Source organism: Oryzias latipes, chromosome 3 (genome assembly GCF_053564925.1).
Source record: "Oryzias latipes strain Hd-rR chromosome 3, Olatipes_Hd-rR_3.1".
NCBI lineage: Eukaryota > Metazoa > Chordata > Actinopteri > Beloniformes > Adrianichthyidae > Oryzias > Oryzias latipes.
The window spans coordinates 28,026,839-28,045,795 of record NC_136239.1 but is presented as its reverse complement, the minus strand read 5'-3'; the positions used below and the strand labels follow the sequence as shown (position 1 = coordinate 28,045,795).

Sequence of the window (18,957 nt, the reverse complement as noted above, 5' to 3'; positions counted from 1 at the left end):
CTTGAGCAGGGGCCTTTAAAACCCATAGGGAGGGACAAGTTGAACCAATCAGTACTCGATTTGGAGACTTTATGACCTGGTGTCCATGTTCCAATGAATTTGGACATGCAAATTTCTAGGGCGTGCTCTAACTCTGGCCTCGGAGACTGTTTACAGTTTTAAATCAAACTTGATTAAATAAAGGTGTGGATTTGGATCACACTTTTATGTATGTGACGATTCCTGTATGTGACAAGATAAAATGCTTCACAACTCACATAAGATGGACCATCAAATGAATATTTCAAAAATTCCTTGTTTTTATTGTCAAAGGAATTGAAACTCTTTCCCTGGAAAAGCAGAGTTAAGGTCACCTTTCAGGTTATTATGAACTCATAAAAAGATGAACTCGTTGAGTTTATATATTCTTGACGCTGTGAATACAAATTTTACAACTTTGAGTTCACAATTGGAAACTATTGTTCTCTGTGTCTTCAAATGTGGAAGGGTTGAAGTGAGTTCACATTGTATCATCCACTGGGGTTTCACCATCTCCCATAGTAAATTTCTACATTGGAGTGGAGATCTTCTTGTGACTGAAAAGAGGGTTTCTTTAAAGCCCATGCAAAGGGACAACAGAGTTGGGTTGTGTATTCACCAACTATTTTTGGGGTTGACCAAAAGGTTGGGTTTCAAAGACCCACACCAATGAAAATAGTGTTCTTGGTGTTTTTTATCATATTCTTGTAGCATTTTCTCATGATGAAGGACACATATAAAAGAATTTAAGATTAAAATAGCATTTCTGACTATTTCTTTATTCAAATCGTGATGGATCAGGAGAAGATACAAATCATTCGTTTGAAAAAGCTCAGGTTTGTGATGCATCAACTGAAATCGGCAGGCCAAAGTCTTCCTGCTCTGACAAATAGATCCATGAACGTCTTTGTTTTCCTCGTCTGAGCTGGCATCTGGATCAAAACTGTACAGCTGGATAACTATGATATTGCTTGCCATTTTTGTTGCACTGCCAATGTTAGGTTGGGATTGTGAAGGGCTGTAAGCTAAAGGGAGAGTGTGTAAACAAAGGAGCGATGGGATATCAGAGAAATAGGCTTTTTGAATTCGGCTAAAAAACTGCATACTCATAATTAAAAGACCACCGGGAACGTGTTTACAAAAAATACAGCTGGAGTGGGACTTTAAATCCATGTGGACAGGTGATTATCAGATGGCATCTGTTTCTCTGGGGAGGAACTCAATTATTTTGGAATGGTGTATTCCAAAGAAAGCTGAATCAACAAAAGGGTTAATTCTGGTGAAATGGGCATTCCGAGAGGGCTGCATGCTGCATCAGTGAAAGTTTTAAAGCAGTCATTTTAGGGCCTCTTCGCTTCAAGCACTATAAAAAGGCAGAAACTGCAGAGTAAAATCTAACAGGAGATCCAAGGATCTTGATAAGTTAGAAAACCAGGAAGCATGGAGTCATGACCAGACCCCAGAGCGTTCCCGTTTGCGGCGGACAATAGCGGCTACATCTTGTTTGAGGGTGAAAACAATCAGCTCAAGCTGCTCTGAGAAGTCCCTCAGAAGACGACTCTGTTCGTCCACAAACAGTCTGAGGCCCAAGAGGTCGGACTCCTCCTGCAAAAAACATTATGTTTTTTAATGTAATCATAACATGTGTAAAAACAGGTGATGACTCGTTTAAACGAAAAGTAAAATTTAAATGTTACAATTCCAAGAACTTTCTTTGTCTGTGATGTTGCACCTTCGAGTAGGCAGCAGTAAGCCATAAATACATACACTGGGTCTGTGCCTGCGCAGACGCTGCAGCTGACCTCTCACTGAGGTCATACTGTGGTAGAAAACCTTAAGAGCGCGTGCAAACTCTGCATCACAACTGGGGCGCAACGATCGACTGCGAACACCCTCCAAACCTAAAGGAAGAGAGTGAGGGTGCATGAGGGACCAGCGTTTAGCAATCATATTTCATTTATTTTTTTATTGTTCTGTAAAAATAAGGCAAACGCAAATGTTATATTTGAGTTACCGCTCCTAGCTGAGTTGAGCTGTTCTCGTAGATTGTTATTCTCTTTCTTCAGAGAAGCGTTGATGCTCTTCAGCTCCTCTAAGTCCTCCTGTAGAGCTCTCATTGAGTCCACAGGCTGCAACATTCACACATAACTCCACATTAGGACAACACTTTTCTGGTAATGAAAGAAAACCCATTAGCACACTAAGGTGGGTCCTCTGGTGGGTGTCTTCAAATCAGTCAGTTTGCCTTCTTCCGATGAAAATTGTGTTTTTGGCAGGACTGCCAACTTTTCATAAAAGCTTGGATGAGATTCAGAAAAAATAAGTCACTCTTTACGGTGGCAAGTCATAAGATGAGGCAAGTGTAGTTTTGTGAAAGGGAAATTGTGAAATAAAGCACCATGAGGTAAAAAAGAGACTAATTGTAATGAAAAAAAAGACTTTCTAAAGAGCAACACAAAAAAATATCATACCTCAATAACATGAGAAACAAACAAACTAAACGACATACTAAGACAAGACGCAAGGCAATTAGAAACAAAAAAGTAAAACAGTGTCCCTTGTATAAATGACTTGTAGCTTTGAAGCTTTGAGAATTTCAGTGGATGGCTCACACTTGAAAAATGGCTCAAGGCCTGCTATTTTAATTGTTTTTATTGATAAGGTTCCATCCAAGGCCAAACTGTTCCTGGTCTTGGTTTTGTTGCCCACTCTGTATTTTGACAGAGCAGCTTCAGGATCAATCTTGCTCCTGTAACCTGTGAGAAATAAATGACATACAGACATCAATCTGAACGTTTGAAAAAAGACTTCATCAAGTTATTTTAAGAGATTGACAAGGTAGAGGTTGAAGCATTCATCAGTGGACCTCTTCCTAACATCGATGGGGTGTCACTCAAGTTCAGCCGTCTGTTTCAGCTGAACAATTGGCTCTCCAGAGAGTGTGCTTCCAGAGGATTCCATTACATTGAGAACTTCAATACATTCTGGAAACGAAAGGACCTATTCATGGGAAGAGGCCCACACCTGAACAGAGGTGGAGCAAGAGAGTTAGTGAAGAACCTCCTCCACGCTCTGGGGCAAAGAGGCCAAGGCCCTGAAAAGGCAGTAAGGAAGGACCGAGCCAGTGTCCCAGGAACCACAGCACAACGGCAACAACAACTACCTCCACCACCACCACCGGTCAAAGACTTGGATCCGGTAGCACCAGCACCACAACCACCTCCATCTAAGGACTCAGCTGCACCAGCATCACAACAACCACCGCCAGCTAAGGACCCAACCGCAGAACCACAACAACAACCACCAGATTTGGCCCCAGAAATACCACCATCTGACCAGCTGTGGGCGCCCCCTGCTACATCTACTCCCAGTGAAGACTCACTTTCCTTTTCGTCCCCCCCCACTTTCACCCATGGCCCTACCTAGCCATTTTGATAGCCTCATTAAGTCAGGAATTAAGATGGCTCCCCTAACACCTGTGAGCCTCACACCACACAGGAGCTCTCCTACCCCTCCAGCGCCCCCTCCTTATCCTTCACCCAAAGTCCCTCCAACACGTCCTTCATCCAAAGCCCCTCCAACACGCCCCCTCCGTCGTTCACCCAAATCCCATCCAGCTCCCGCTCCTCCTGGTCCATCACCCAAACTACCCTCAACTCGACCTCTCCTGCGCGCCTCTAGACGTGCTATCCCCCAGAGCTAGGATGAAACGGGCCCCCAGTGTCCTAGGAAAGGTTATGTCAAACTGGGGCCCTGTGATGAACAGCTTCCTTCTGGTGCTATACCTGTAGTTGCACCACGTAGTAATAATATTGCAACCCGCAGACTATCATTTGGTGTGTTTTCATCATTTGAGTATGTGTCCTTTAAGATTGAGTTAAAACAAACTCCTCCCTTACTCTGCATAGTCATGTACAAACCTCCTCAGCACAGCCAAAGTTTCATTGATGATTTCACTGAAATGCTCTCAGTTGTGTGCACAGACTTTGATGGTCTAGTCATTACAGGTGATTTTAATGTTCATGTTGATAATGTCAATGACAGAAATGCAAAAGAGCTCAATGCTGTCCTTGAAACCTTTGATCTAATTCAGCATGTATGTTGCCCCACCCACAGCAGAGGGCACACTCTGGACCTGCTCATCACAAAGGGGGTTAATATTTACAATGTCAGTGTGGTTGATGTCGCCCTCTCTGATCATTTCTGTGTATTCTTTGACCTGTCTGTTGCTCCGAAACCACCGCCTGGCCCTGCAGTTGTCCAAAGGAGACAAATAAATGAGAGCACTAGGGCACAGTTTGTAGAAATGATTAACCCTGAAAACGCCTCTGGTGCCAATGTTGATGAAATGCTGAATTCTGTTACTTCTAGCATCTTGAATATTCTGGATGCCATTGCCCCTATGAAGGTTAAATTGAGAAAACATAGACAGAAAGCTCCCTGGAGGAACGATGATCTAGTCAGGGCACAGAAACAACAGTGCCGCAGAGCTGAGCGAAACTGGCGCAAGTCAAAACTCCAGGTTCATTATGAAATGTATAAGGGGGAGTTGTACGCTTACAACCAGATCTTATGCAGAACAAGGGAAAGGTACTTCTCTGAAATCATTGGAAGTTGCAGCAGCAACTCTCGTGTCCTGTTCACAACAGTAAACAGATTAACTAACCCTCCAACCCAGCTACCAATAGAACTGGTTTGCACACCTAAATGTAATGAGTTTGCTGTATTTTTTAATGACAAGGTTCAGGGCATATATGTATGTACTCCACAACACATATAACTATCCAACGGCCACCTACTCACTCTAAGATGACTCACTTTGTACCTGTCACTGACCAAACTGTCCAAGAGACCATCACCCGTCTGAGCTCGTCTACATGCTGCCTTGATGTGTTACCCACTAGATTTCTAAAGTCTGTCCTGAACAGTGTGTTGCCATCAATTACTCAAGTAGTTAACATGTCTCTTCAATCTGGAATATTTCCAGAGGCCTTAAAAACTGCAGTCATTAAACCTCTCCTGAAGAAAAGCGGTCTTGATCCCACTGTACTGAATAATTACAGACCTATCTCTAATCTGCCATTTTTAGGAAAAGTCCTTGAAAAAGTTGTCTACCAACAGCTCACTGATTTTCTCTTATTAAACAATTCATTTGATGTTTTCCAGTCAGGTTTTAGACCCCATCATAGCACAGAAACTGCTCTTATCAAGGTAACCAACGACATCCGCCTGAACACTGATGATGGCAAAGTCACTGTCTTAATCCTGCTAGACCTGAGTGCTGCCTTTGATACTGTTGATCATGGGATCCTTTTGCACAGACTCCAAGACTGGGTTGGCATCTCTGGATCTGCCCTAAGTTGGCTCAAGTCTTATCTGGAAGACAGGAAATATTTTGTTGAAATTGGGAGTTGTGTCTCAGACTACATGGCCTTGACTTGTGGTGTGCCCCAGGGATCGATCCTGGGACCCCTTCTGTTCAACCTCTACATGCTGCCACTAGGGCAGTTAATACGCAGTAATAACATATCTTATCACAACTATGCAGATGATACTCAGATCTATGTGTCACTGACAACAGGTGAATATGGCCCGGTGGATTCACTCAGCCACTGCCTCCAACAGATCAGTGCGTGGATGCAGAACAACTTTCTCCAGCTAAACTCAAACAAGACCGAAGTTATTATTTTTGGCCCACAGAAACAAAGAGAAAGTGTCAGCAGCTACCTTCATTCTCTGTCTCTAAAACCCTCAAATCAAGTCAGAAATCTAGGGGTAATCATGGACTCTGACCTGAACTTTAACAGCCATATCAAGTCAGTAACATCAGCGGCATTTTACCATCTGAAAAACATCGCCAAAATCAAAAACATAGTGTCAAAGCCAGACCTGGAGATACTTATTCATGCATTTGTCTCCAGTAGGTTAGACTACTGTAACGGCCTGCTCACCGGCCTCTCCAAACGAGCTGTAAAACAGCTTCAGTACATCCAGAATGCTGCTGCTCGAGTCCTGACCAGAACCAGGAAGTATGATCACATTAGTCCTGTGCTCAGGTCTCTGCACTGGCTCCCTGTACCTGAAAGAATAGACTTCAAAGCAGCTCTGCTTGTGTACAAGTCTCTCCATGGCCGAGCACCAAAGTACATCTCTGACATGTTAGTGCCATATGAACCATCTCGTACTCTAAGGACCACAGGGGCCGGCCTCCTGTTGATTCCCAGAGTCAGAACTAAACAAGTGAAATCAGCGTTTCAATATTCTGCAGCTAAAATCTGGAACAGCCTCCCTGAAGTCGTAAGACAGGCCTCTTCTGTGTTCATGTTCAAATCTAGACTTAAAACATTTCTGTTTAGCCGTGTATATGACTGAAAGGTCCTATCTGCACTTTTTTTTTTCCTTTCCTTCCTTTATTTTTAAATCAATTTTAAATTATTATTATTTATTTATTTATTTATTTTATTTTCTTTTAAAGTAAATTTTACGTTGATTATTTCTATGATGTATTGTGATTTTAATGCATTTTTCTGTTTTGTGAAGCACCTTGAATTACTTTGTGTACGAATTGTGCTATACAAATAAACTTGCCTTGCCTTGCCTTGCCTTGCCTAGTTCCAACCTAATAAAGTCAATTCAGCTGCCAGTTTTCTGTGATATGGACTTCGCCACGTTGAAACCAGACAACATTAGATAGCAATGATTGGACCAAGTCAGTCTGAATCAACATTACCACTCAGCTTGTAGGAAGGCCGTGCCTTGTTTTGGTGTTTTAACATGATCTTGTGGCATTTCTTCTGTTGATGGGTGTTGAAATATGAGGAAAAATTAAGCTTAAAATCACATTTTGGAGTATTTCCTCATTCAAATCATTGTGAATCAGGAGCAGACGAAAAACTGCCACTTGAGAAAGATTGTATTGTGATGTAGAGAATGTTATGGGTAGGCCCCAAGATCCCTGCTTCGCTCCATTCTGATCTTTCCAGATCAGAATGGAGCGAGCGGGAGAGAATTCAAACAGAGAGGTCTCAGCAATGGGGAAGGGAAGGGAAGGGAAGGGACGGGACGGGAAGGGGTTGCTCTACACCAAAAGTCCCGCCCACAAGCCAGAGGCAAATTTCAAATACACTGCCGCTCTAATAAAATAAAATTTAAAAATAAAAAAGATTAGATTTATCTGGGCTTTTCAATACACTCAAAGCGCTTCCATTGTGTCCATTATTCATTCACTCATACTTGTTGATGGTAGAGGCGTGGCTGCCAGTTCGCGCCTGCAGTCCCTCTCACAATCACCGGTCTTGCCCAAGGGTCCTCACTGGGTGATGTTAATTGCTTGCCATTGATATGGTAATTGCCCCAGTACCATTGTTCAATCGAACCCTGGTTTCCTCCGTGGTAGTCTCTCACCTTACCAACCGAGCTACCCAGCCGCTAAAGAAGCTATGTCCTTGAAACACAGTTTTTTTTATTTTGCCTAAAAACTGCACAATATTATTAAAAGACCACCTGGAACACTTTTACAATAGATCAAATGATGATTTGAGTGGGACTTAAAAGAGTAAAGCTCATTCACAGAACCACAGACAGCAAAGAAGAGTTTCTCAGGAGATTGGAAAGAAAATTGTGGAGAATTTAGTCAGAGGCTCAAACTTCAGCTTCAAAAAACGATGAACTTTCCCTGTCTGTTTCTGTACTGAATGAAGTCTTAGGGTAAATTCACACGGAAGGAAATCTTAACTTTCATTTAGTACAGTCTGGCTTTTTTATCTTTCTGTTTGTTGTTCTGGGCTTTTTGCTTACTGTAGCTTGAGGTGGACTGTTTTGATCAATAAGTGTGATACCCTCAGCCGTCATCTTCAGTGCTTCTATAGAGCACCTTAGCTCAGAGCATCCCTCTGGAACAGAAAACCAACTTTAAGCAGCTTTTCTTGATAGGACCTTCTTCATTAAATGGGTAGATTATTTCTCTACTAAGTGGTTACAAAGAAAAACTAAATCAGTGCACAGCCTCACCAATTGCTTTTAATCTAACTTAAAAAAAACTTTGTTGCTATTACATTACTGCAGTAGAAAAATCAGTAGTGTTTACTTCCAGCATTCATGCATAATTCATCTTTACCTTGAAGTCCCCAGAGTTCGAGCACCACAGCACTGCTCTGGAGGTAGTCTAGCAGACGTTGTGAGGTGTGGAGAGAGGCAAAGTGAACCCTGTGATCTAAAAGGGGATTAACGTTGTGCCACACAGTCGGAGTGTAGAAAGGTTGGCTGCAGTCAAACAACCTGAAACTGTCAGGGTGGAGAAAGAGAGAAGGTTCTATGAGCAGATTCGAAAGCGTTAAAACTCTTAAATCAAAATCTGTTTGATTCAAACAAAGAGGAACACTTTGACTTCCAGTTTGAAGGAGGTTTGAAAATGACAATTACAGCAGTGAGGTCAGCTCATAATAGCTGGATTGTTTAAGACATACATCAGTTCCAATAACTAGGTAAAACAGCTCAACTTCTCAACAGTTGTAAATATATTTACAGTCTGCTTCCAAAAGGTTTTGATCACTGTGGCCTCAAGAAATACCAAAACAACAATTCTAGGGCTTTTTTTAATTAACCCAATCATTTGTATACATGTAGTATTTGAAATGGGGGTCTGGTCTTTATAGAAGAGACTGACAGTTATCAGCTTGATTTGTTCCACACAATAGCTCTATTTTAGAAAGTTGTCATGTCCGATCTAGATGGAGTCAACCACAAAGTCAAAAATATGGGTTTTGACTGGAGACAAACCAACTTATCACATGACTACACGCCAACTCACGGCACAACAGTTGGGTAGGGATGTGCTCATAGTGTCAAAGGAGCAAGAGTGTCCCTGGCTCCACTCTTTTTCTCTTTACTGTCTGTGCTCACAGCTAACCCCTATTCAAAAGGAAGTACCGTAGCCAATTGTTACTCCTATTGGCTACAACTTCCGTCACAGCTTGTGCTCACAGCACCATTATCCCATTCTTGAGACCAGAGGCCGGTGCTGTGCCACATTTCTACAAGGGAAGGCAGTGATCAGTGCATGGGGCAGGCACCAGGGCATGCACTGCATCAAAAAAACTGTATTTGGGCCTAGATGGAATCTGGCATGGCCAAACCTTTCTGCTGTGGTTAGGCCCAAAGTCCATTTCTACATGCTGTCAGAAGAAAATTCTTATATCTTGCACATTACCATTCAAATGTCTTCATTTGTTATACACAAGGTCCCTGGTGTGTTACCCGATCTGAACCCCTCTATTGTGGACCTCTCTGATCCATCTAACGCCACAACACTGGTCCAAGACCAGGTGGAAATCTAGTCGTCGACCCAGTGCTTCAGACGGGTCGATCAGGATGTCATCCTCACCGAGAGGGCTGGAAAGTGGAATTGGCTTTAGTTACTTTTGTTCGTCTAAACATGCGATCAAATTGTGTGTTTTTGTGCATAATACATTCCAGTGGAGGTGCAGGGGACCAACTGCGCTTGTAGAATGGCCTCCTCCGTGCCCTCTGACCCCAACACCTGCACATACAGATTACCAGTTGATCACCGTGTGAATGTAATTTTGGACGTACATCAGTGTTTAGGGTGTGTGTAGGCACCTCTAGCTGTTCTTCCAAAGGGATGCGGAAAGCCAAAGACTGAAGCCAGAGGTGAGCAGTGCCCAGGAGAAGTGGCTCAACAGGATCCCAGAACGGGTCTTTATCTCTGGGTAATGCAACAGCTAGCAGACCCTGTGCTCCCTGACGGCAGAAAACAGAGCAGAGGCACCTTTCTGAAAGTCTTTCATCACCGCTACAAAATGATTCTGTGACTAGACGAGAGTCACAATAACCAAAGTGCAGCTGCTACAATGAAAAAGAATTGTAGCATTGAAAGATGATGTATACTGTATTACAAAATTTGAGCTGTGACTGTATCTTTGTCCAAGTCATACTTTTTTGTGTTGTTCTTGAGTGTTTTGAATTAATTTCAGTCTGAGTTCCTTAAATGAAAGAAAGCCAACATAAGTAGAATCCATAAAAATAAATCTAAAAAATTGCAGGTTCCTCAAAACTGAAGAATGTTGATAATAATAATAATAATAATAATAATAATAATAATAATAATAATATCAGTAATAATGGATTGGGTTAATCTGCGCTTTTCCAGACGCTCAAAGCGATCTTTTCCCCCACGTACTCGGCCATCACTCTGCTCCGACTGGTATCGCTGGTAGACATCCTCCATCAGGAATTTTCGGTTGACAAACTTGGTTTTGGACCATATCCACACCTGAAAGGAAGCAAATGCAGGGACTGAAAACACATTGATAAAGTTCAAAATAGACGATAAAAAAAACAAACGGACCTACCTGTTTGCTTGCCAAAGATGTCACTTTGACAACAATGTCTTTCTGCAAATCATGACCTTTAGGGTCTGACAGTGCCAGATTTTTTATTTCCAGCTTGAAATCCACTCCCTGGGAACACAATATTGGCTTTATCCAGAAATATCTGTCCACTGGAATTGTTAAATGTTTTGTATGGGATGGTGAAGGGAAACCTTGCCAAGTTCTTTGCTCATCTGATTGGCCTCCGCCACCATGGGCATGAGTTTGATGTAGTCGTAGAAGACAGCCAAGAGGCTGGGATCAGTTTGAGCAGATCCAACGCTGGATTCACCTTTACACCGACAAATGGTCTACACCTCTGGAAATGTCCTGTTACAGGTCAGCTCCACTACCAGATCATCCATCCTGACTCACCTAAGCAGATCCCCTCAGCAGCAGCCAGTTCAGACTGGAAGTATTCATAATCGTAGCGGCTCCAGTCATCCCCGCCTCTCTCAGATGGATAACCAATGAACAAATATGTACAGTTGGACCCTAGAATGAGGCGGTCCTGAAAAGATAGTGTGTGTTAACCAGCTGTTTGATAGTGGAGTCACATAAAAATCCCAAGGTTTAAAGATTCACCAGGTGCTGCAGCTCAGTTGTCTGTGAGATGGCACTCCCATTGACGATAACCTTTGCCCCTGCCAGTGGAGTCAAGGTTACATGGCGCAGCTCATTTCTGAATATGGCATGGCGATCTTGGATCCTGAGTCAAAGTGAAAGTGTGTACATAGAAAAAAAAAGAAAAGAAAATAATCCTTGCTCAAACCGTTTTCAATTTCATCAGTTAATTTAAAAACAAACACATTCAGCTTTTGCTTTGGTAATTAAATAAACCAACCCCAAGCCCTTGATGGAGATGGATCTTGAAGAGGAGTCACTCAGACCAATTTCCCATTCGCCTAAAAGTACAAAAACTCTTTAACTGTAGCAGGGGTGCAATGCGAGAAGTGGACTTAACACTAAATTACCAAAATCAACAGACCCTCCTATGACATGGATGGGTGACTTGAAGGCTGTTGCCGATTTAGTTTACATGTAAACATCTACTTTTTGCTAAATCAGATGATATGGCAGAATATTGATGGACAGTTGAACATTAAGTCAAAAATTTGCTGTATTTGTCAAGAACGTTTTGTCATTAGACTTAAGCGTTGCGTTTTCTATGCTGTATAGTGTGACACTGATGCACAAAAAAATCATGTATTAGTATTGAGCCACCATAGCCTTACTGCACTACAAATATGTGACTTATATCTGTGCAAACATGTTGGATAAGAGGATAGAGATGTCATTGTCTTTTAAAATAGAATCGGTTCGATTTCACAAGGGCTAGTCTACGACGCAACACAGAGAGTGCTTTGTATATTTCAAGCACAGGGTCAAATGACTCTTGAAGTCATACCAGCATGTGCTTATTCTTGCATTGAGGATTGTTTTTGTCAAATACTTTGCCTATTTTAAAATATAGATTAGTGTTCCTTTTTAATTACACCAAAATATTGAGTTTTTAGTAATTAGCTTTGTAATAGAGTGATCCATTCGGGTGATGGAGTCATTAAATACTATTTCCGCTAAAAAACTTTTTTTTTTTAAGACAACTATGCATTTCCTGTGATCTGTCTTTTGCAGAGTGTATATTCAAAGGGCCAGCTGATTGCACACGTTAATCACAGCATGCATTACTTGACATCCCATTGCCTCAAATTAAAATGAATAGCAGGTGGGACGAACCCTCTTGGATGAAAAGCTTCACAACTCCTGACAGCTGAGCATCCTCATTGATGTTTAGGATGTAAGGATGCATCTGCATCATCCGCCTTTCCTGGCAGTTCAAAAAGGAAAAGTGGACAATCTTTATTTTACATTGACAACTCTTGCAAAGAGGGCCAACATTTTAAGGGTGAAAAGAGTACCTGTGTGATGTTAGCATATTGTTGCTCCCAGTCTTTCAGCGCCTCCTGCAGGTGTTGTTCCCACAGAGTCTGAATGGCTCTGATCTGAAGCTCATTGTGGGTCAGCAGCTGGCGAAGCTCCTCTAAGGACAAACATGCATGAAGACCTTCCACACCTCCACCTGCCGTCTTCTGACTTCGCCTCTTACTGGTTTCGTCGCTGCCTCGGCGCCCCTCGTGGTCCATCCGGCTCAGTCGCTGGAGCAGTCTGGCGTTCTCGGCCTTCAGCTCCTTAATGATGCGCTCAGTGGGGCTTTCATTCACCACTGCCCGGTTCTGGATACGCTTTGCTCTAAAGTGAAGGGGTGTAGTGATGAAATGAAGATAAACACAGACAATGAAGTTAAGGATAAACCCAAATGTTTAAAAGTGAGGCAAAAAAGGTGGAAAATGAATGATTCCTATAAAACACTGAAGTCTGAGGAGTGTGGATGATGTTTGTACCTCTCTGCATAGCGCAGGGTGGAGAGGGACTCATCATAGCAAATATCAGCTGGGCTCAAAGTAGCAATCTTCAAGGGGAACAGAACAAACAATTTAAGTCTATTGATGATCTTTTTTAAAGCTATGAATATTTCCTTTACAGTACCATGACAGTCCGACTGTTGCCTCCCAGTGCGGACTGCAACAGCTTAGTAAGGACTGAGTCTCTGTAAGGAATGTGGACAACCTTCTTTCCCACCGCCAGGTCAGCCAGAGCACTGGAGGAACAACAAAGAGTGTGAACTATGCTGAAACCCCGAGTTTCATTTCATAGGATCAAACAGAGGACCAACCTGATGACGTTGCCCAGGGTGGTGAGGCTCAGGTTGATGGCTGTGCCCTCTTTGAGCCTGTCAGCTTCTGACCCAGATGACCGCTGCCGTTCACTGCCGGCCAAGTCCACCAGGTTAACATTGGACTGCTTCGTGATACTCTCTTTGGAGAAGATCTGGCAAGAGTTTCGGTCATTTTTTTCAGTATTGTTCATTATGATACAACCTTCACAAACATGCAAAATAACTAGAAAATCAGGAAAAGAAGAGGATCAACACTTTTTAAAGAATTTCAAACGTATGTAAAGGGATTTCTTCCTTGTTAGTATCCAGCCACCTTCTCAAACTGTTAGCAGAACTCTGTGAAGACTCTCATCAAGGATGGTTCCATAACAGAAAAAGTATTTTAAAAGATTCATGTGGTCTTAGTTTTTTATGTTTAAGAAATTACACCTTTTATCCAAGAGGATAAAAAAAATAAGGAGATAAAAACATAAACATCCTCTGATTATTACTCCGTTTCTGACAGGCCTTTTGTTGTAAAAATGAAAAATGAAATTGAAACTTTACCTGTTTTAGCTGGAGAATAATGAGCATATGAGAGCGACTGCTGTTGGCATTCATATGTGTGGCTGCCGTGGTTCTAGTCCTGGTCCCCTGTTCCATTAACTGCTCCACCTACAGAAACATGTTAGTCGTGTCTGTTATCACAATTTAAGACATAACTGTCAATGAGTTTAAACCATTTCTTATGAGAACAAAGAAAGGTGGTTGTTAGCTTTTTTAAGTTTAAAGTTAAAGTCTCCAGAGAAAAAAGAAAATTGACAAAAAGCCAGATCATACACAACACAGCACTGAGCAAATATGCTTAGCTTATTAAAAATAAAGTCAGTCCTCTTGATTATTTAATAAAAAAATAATGCTTTGTTGACAAATGTTTTTTTTCCAACAACATTTAGCTCTCACTTTAAATTGGATTTTATACTTCTGCATACAAACTGTTGATCCTTTTGTGTTTGCAAGCCACAATACAAAACAGAAATTTGGGCAAAGAAACAACACAGACCAAACTGGTGGAAGAGGGGGAGTAGGGCCCAAAATGTATGAGATCAGGCTCATGCCTGGAACTTAAATGTGTAACAATAGAACAAGAACAAATTGTGAACCAAGAAAGAAGCAAAATTTGTGACAAAGCGGGTGACTTGACAAGCATTACGTGAAAAACAAGACACTTAAATAGACTAAAGATCATTAACTTCAGTGAAAACAGCAGTGGATAATAAAAAACTTGAATCTGGAGTGACTAGGGGGAACATAAAACAAGAAGAAAAACCAAGAAAATACAACCAAAAAACACCAAGAAAACAAAAGAGCACAATCCTCACATTTTCAACAGAAAAAAACTCCTGCAAAGCTAAACCCAGCCTGTAGGTATACTTGTTTTTGCTCAGAAAAAATGTAGACTGAGCAGGTGACTTAAATCTGCCTTCTTAAATTTTTGTACAGCTGACCAAGCTGCAATTGAACTAAAAGACGGATATTTATATTTGATAACTGCCCTATGTTCAATTAAATGTCTAAATCAAGGGTAACCTTTTTACTTGTTGGCCACAAAAAGTTCTGACAGAATGACCAGACCAGGAGCAGATTTATGTTTTGGTAGCCCAACTCATAAGAGAAAAGAAGCACCAAGGAATCTGGAAGAAAACATGTTTAATGTTATTAGAAATTAATATATGTATGTTTTAAATTAGAACATTTTAGAGTTTCTATTTTAAAACTTTGACTCTTCTTCTCATTTTAGTGCCAATTGCCCCATTGGGTTGATGTTGTTTAGGGAAAAACGCAAATTTAGAGAAATGCTGCGTTCTAGAGGTGTAGAAATCATTTTAAAGAAATGTCTGTCAAACTCAGAAAACACACATGAATTTCAGAAAAACAACAAATCTTCCAACTCCCCATGAATGCAGAATAAGTCTCTGCAGCTAAACAAAGGTCAATGTATTCGTAGAGCTCCATCTATGGGGAGACACCAGAAATACAGGGGAACAAAAACACTAACAAGGGTTGTGAATAATTTGTTTAATTTTTTTCCGTCTGGTGTATCAGATAAAATAGTTTATTTGTGGCCCCCAGGCTGTAGTTTGCCCACCCCATGTCTAAATACTTCTTTCTTCTTGTGCACCTGCGTTGCACTCTCACAGGGAATTTTACGAAGCCCTTCCACATAGAAACCTCTCTGCTGTTCTTCTCTCACTCTCAGCCCGCCTGGAGTTCTAGAGCCACGAGACAGCAAGTCAACCACCTGGACAGAAAGAGGAAGGGATCATTGGCCAGATAACTATCACTAGAAGGAATGTAAGAAAAATGAAGCCACTGAAAAGGGGAGGCCACAAAGGGAAGTGACAATGCAGCACAAGCATTTTTTGTACTAAGCCAGAATGACAACAGAAAAGAATCTGCATCCGTACCTGCTCATTATAAATTTCCAACATACTGAAAAAGACCTGTAAGAACCAAAAACAACACTTTTTTATGAGCAACTATTACAAGTCAGTTCGAGAGAGCCTCCTTTAAAGACCCACTCCAACGAAAATTGTGCTTTTGGTGTTTTGAACGTGTTCCCTTGTGCCATCCTGGGCACTTTAACATTAGGAGTTGGGTCATCTAGACCCACTAGAAATTGCTCTGAACCTTTTTTCTTCAGTGATTTGTGATCTTCACTGGTGTCCATGGATTACATGAAATCTTTCCACCTTTATCCGCCTTTGTCATGGTCGGAATAACACGTCAATTTAAGGGTGGGGTCATAGGATAGCACAAGGGTTAAGCCATTTTTCTCATGATGAAGGACATCTATAAAGAAAATTAAGCTTAAAATTGCGATTCTGAGGATTTTTTTATTCAAATTGTTGTGAATCAGGAGGAGACGAAAAATGCAGTTGGAAGAAGCTTGTAGCGGTGATGTAGGTGCTACAGTCAGTGAGCCACAAGCTCCCTGCTCTGCTCCATTCTGATACATATGCTGGTAGACAAATACATCCATGTACGCCTTCATTTTCCTCGTCTGAGCTGGCATCTGGAGAGCTTGATAGCTCAGATATTGCTCGCCATTTTTGTTGTTAGGCTGGGGTTGTGAGGGGCTGTAAGCTAGCAGAAGAGTGTATAAACACATGGATGATGGGAAGTCAAGGCAGGCTTACTCCGCACCAACAGTCACGCCCAAAACTCAGAGGTAAATTTCTATTGAACTACTGCCGCTCTGCAGAAACTATGTCCTAGAAGATGACAGTTTTTAGGATTTTGCCTAAAAAAACATATTTGTAACTAAAAGACCACTGGGAATGCGTTTAAAATAGATCAAAAGATGATTGGAGTGGGACTTTAAGATTTCTGTTTCCACCACAGTGTTTAGTACCTGACATTGTCTACTGTCTTGGGTTTCTCCAAATGCCTGAAACAGACGATCACAGAGTTTAGGAACCAGGCCTTTGTTGGGCCCATACCCCATCATCGAATAACTCTTTCCAGAGCCGGTCTGCCCGTAAGCCAACAAGGTGGAGTTGTATCCCTGCAGGAATTATTTTATTCTATTAGTTTGAGCAATCTGCTCCACAGATCATCATTTAAAACACTCAGTGGTTCCTACCTGCAGTGCATTTTCCAGTATTCCCTGTCCCAAGTCCTGAAACACCCTGTCCTGGAAGAAGGGAAGTATTGAATTAATGTTTCTAAACTTTTGCATGTAATATGAATCTGTTAATAATTACCCTATCTGTTCAGTACATTAAATAAATTTTAGTTTTGTTTTTAATTCACCCCAAATAGTTTTTTAAGTTTCAGTTCTGTTTTGCAATGTTGTCCATAATCTGAGCACTTAAATTTACCCTGTTACTGCCATTTCAGCTCTAAATTATTATTATTATGAGGACTTTTTAAAATAAATCTTATTATATCTAATCTCTATCTTATATTTGGTTTTGTGTTGGTCAGAAAAAAAAGCAGAAACCTCATTTTTATAGAGTATTTTTTAAATTAAATATTATAATCAATCAAATAGTTTTGACGTGTTTTCTGTATGACCCTGAGACTGATGTTTCCAGGTTGTGTTGAAACTGACCTGGTCAGCGTATCGCCCCCCCAGCTCCTCAGGAACATACAGGCCGCTGTAATCTCTAATGAAGCCGCTGTGAGACCAGTAGGTATAATCAAAACTGAATGAGCGCTGGTTCTGAGAATCCCGCGGGTCCTGGATGCTGATGGAGGTGGACACCATGGAGATGATGCAGCGACTGCCTGCATCCCTCTCCCTCTGTTAGGAAAAGTTGTCAATGAACAGCATTTAATTAAAGATTTTGGTTTGATTTAACCAAACATTTCAGTAAATATTATCCTCACTTTCAACATCTGAGATACTGAAAGAACTGGGAGGTATATTGCATTTTGTTACGTGAAAAGTGCAGTTCATAGAGTTAAATTTCAACGGTAAAGCAAATAACTTTTAGGTTATTTGCTTGTATTTTAAATTTATCATCCCCTTTAATCCCCTAGGCTCACAAAAGAGGAAGAGGAATATTGATACTTAAGCGAGGTGTGGTGTGATGTTTAACACTGGAGCAGCTAAAGGTAACTTGGGCAGTAAACGATAACTGAGTTTCATCATGATAAAACATCTGCTGCTTAATGACTACTTGACTTTTGTTTTAGGAGAACAACATCTTTATGCTCATTAAAATACAAAAAAGGGTCTTAAAAGCCCCTGACTTGGAAAAGGTTTGGAAGACCAAAATAAAAGAGGTAAATAGTTTTTTTTTAAAGTTTCTTTTTTAACAAGTTGTCAATATGTTATTATTTTATTGTTTTCAAGGTAAAAAGATCATCTTTCTGCATCCCGCAGTTTTACATATCAGAAATCTAACTGTACATACTATAAAACTATAAATCTGACAGTTAAAAAATAACTTCCCACAGCAAAAATACAACCCACTGACCTTGTTGAATGGGCGGACTCTGACGGCCACTTTTACACAGTCATTACTGTGTTTGTTTGGGTCTTTAGCTCTCATGATTCCACTGGCAGGCTTCAGCACATCAGACGGGCAGAAAGAGGTCAGCTTCCTCACAAAGAGACACACAACCCTGCGTCAGGTTGCCACGGAGCCGCTGCAGCTGAATGACAGGAAGGCTGGTGCAAACCCACTCACAGGGAACAAACTGAGAGCAGGTCAGTTCGCTCAAAGCCTTGCTTTTATACCAACTTCTGCTGGAAATCTCAGCAGAAAAAGACCCACAAACAGTTAACTCCAATGCAAATAAAAAACACACAAGAAAAATCAATTATCACTTCTGAATATGTTCACTTTCTCCTTTTCCTGAGTGAAGCATTGCAGATGTGATGGTTTCACTTTCACCCTCTCTAAGGCTATAAATTATGGAAGAGAAACAGATCCCTGTAAGAAAGACACTTACAGCTTCATGTCTGTTCAACGATTGAAACATTTCCCACTACACTTCAAAACACGTTTAAGAAAAGTAGCAGCAAAAGTGGAGTAATTTAGAAGCGACCACAGCTGTTTAAATTATATTTAATCATTTTGACTCAAAAAGTGTTAGGTACTGTTGTGACTAACCAGATATCTTTTAGCCATAATGCACAATTCCTGCACTTTTAACCACTTGATGCCTGAATTTATTTCCAATATAAAAAAAAAAATAATTTGTGTTTTTGCTTTCGAGTAATTGCTAAATCAATAAGGGTGTGACGATTGATTTAAAATTTTGTTTCAAAAAAAAAAAAAATTTGTTTCAAAATTAAAGAAATAGATCATAATCCACTTC

At 41.0% G+C, this 18,957-nt stretch overlaps 1 protein-coding gene across 1 annotated transcript; it reads right to left on the bottom strand.

The window, feature by feature from the left end:
• Positions 1–776: 776 nt before the first annotated feature.
• Positions 777–18,290, bottom strand: kif28 (kinesin family member 28). Its single transcript, XM_078944570.1, has 27 exons — positions 18,111–18,290; positions 17,240–17,431; positions 16,769–16,819; positions 16,538–16,690; positions 15,591–15,626; positions 15,305–15,424; positions 13,690–13,797; positions 13,141–13,295; positions 12,954–13,065; positions 12,809–12,876; positions 12,514–12,656; positions 12,326–12,447; positions 12,144–12,234; positions 11,251–11,311; positions 10,992–11,115; positions 10,782–10,917; positions 10,580–10,698; positions 10,389–10,496; positions 10,217–10,309; positions 9,637–9,777; positions 9,486–9,556; positions 9,274–9,408; positions 8,135–8,301; positions 7,816–7,910; positions 2,033–2,147; positions 1,786–1,919; positions 777–1,623 (listed from the first exon to the last, which is right to left on the bottom strand). The coding sequence occupies exons 1-27, from the start codon at positions 18,183–18,185 to the stop codon at positions 1,465–1,467; spliced, it is 3,084 nt and encodes a 1,027-aa protein (XP_078800696.1). The 5' UTR covers positions 18,186–18,290; the 3' UTR covers positions 777–1,464.
• Positions 18,291–18,957: the final 667 nt, after the last annotated feature.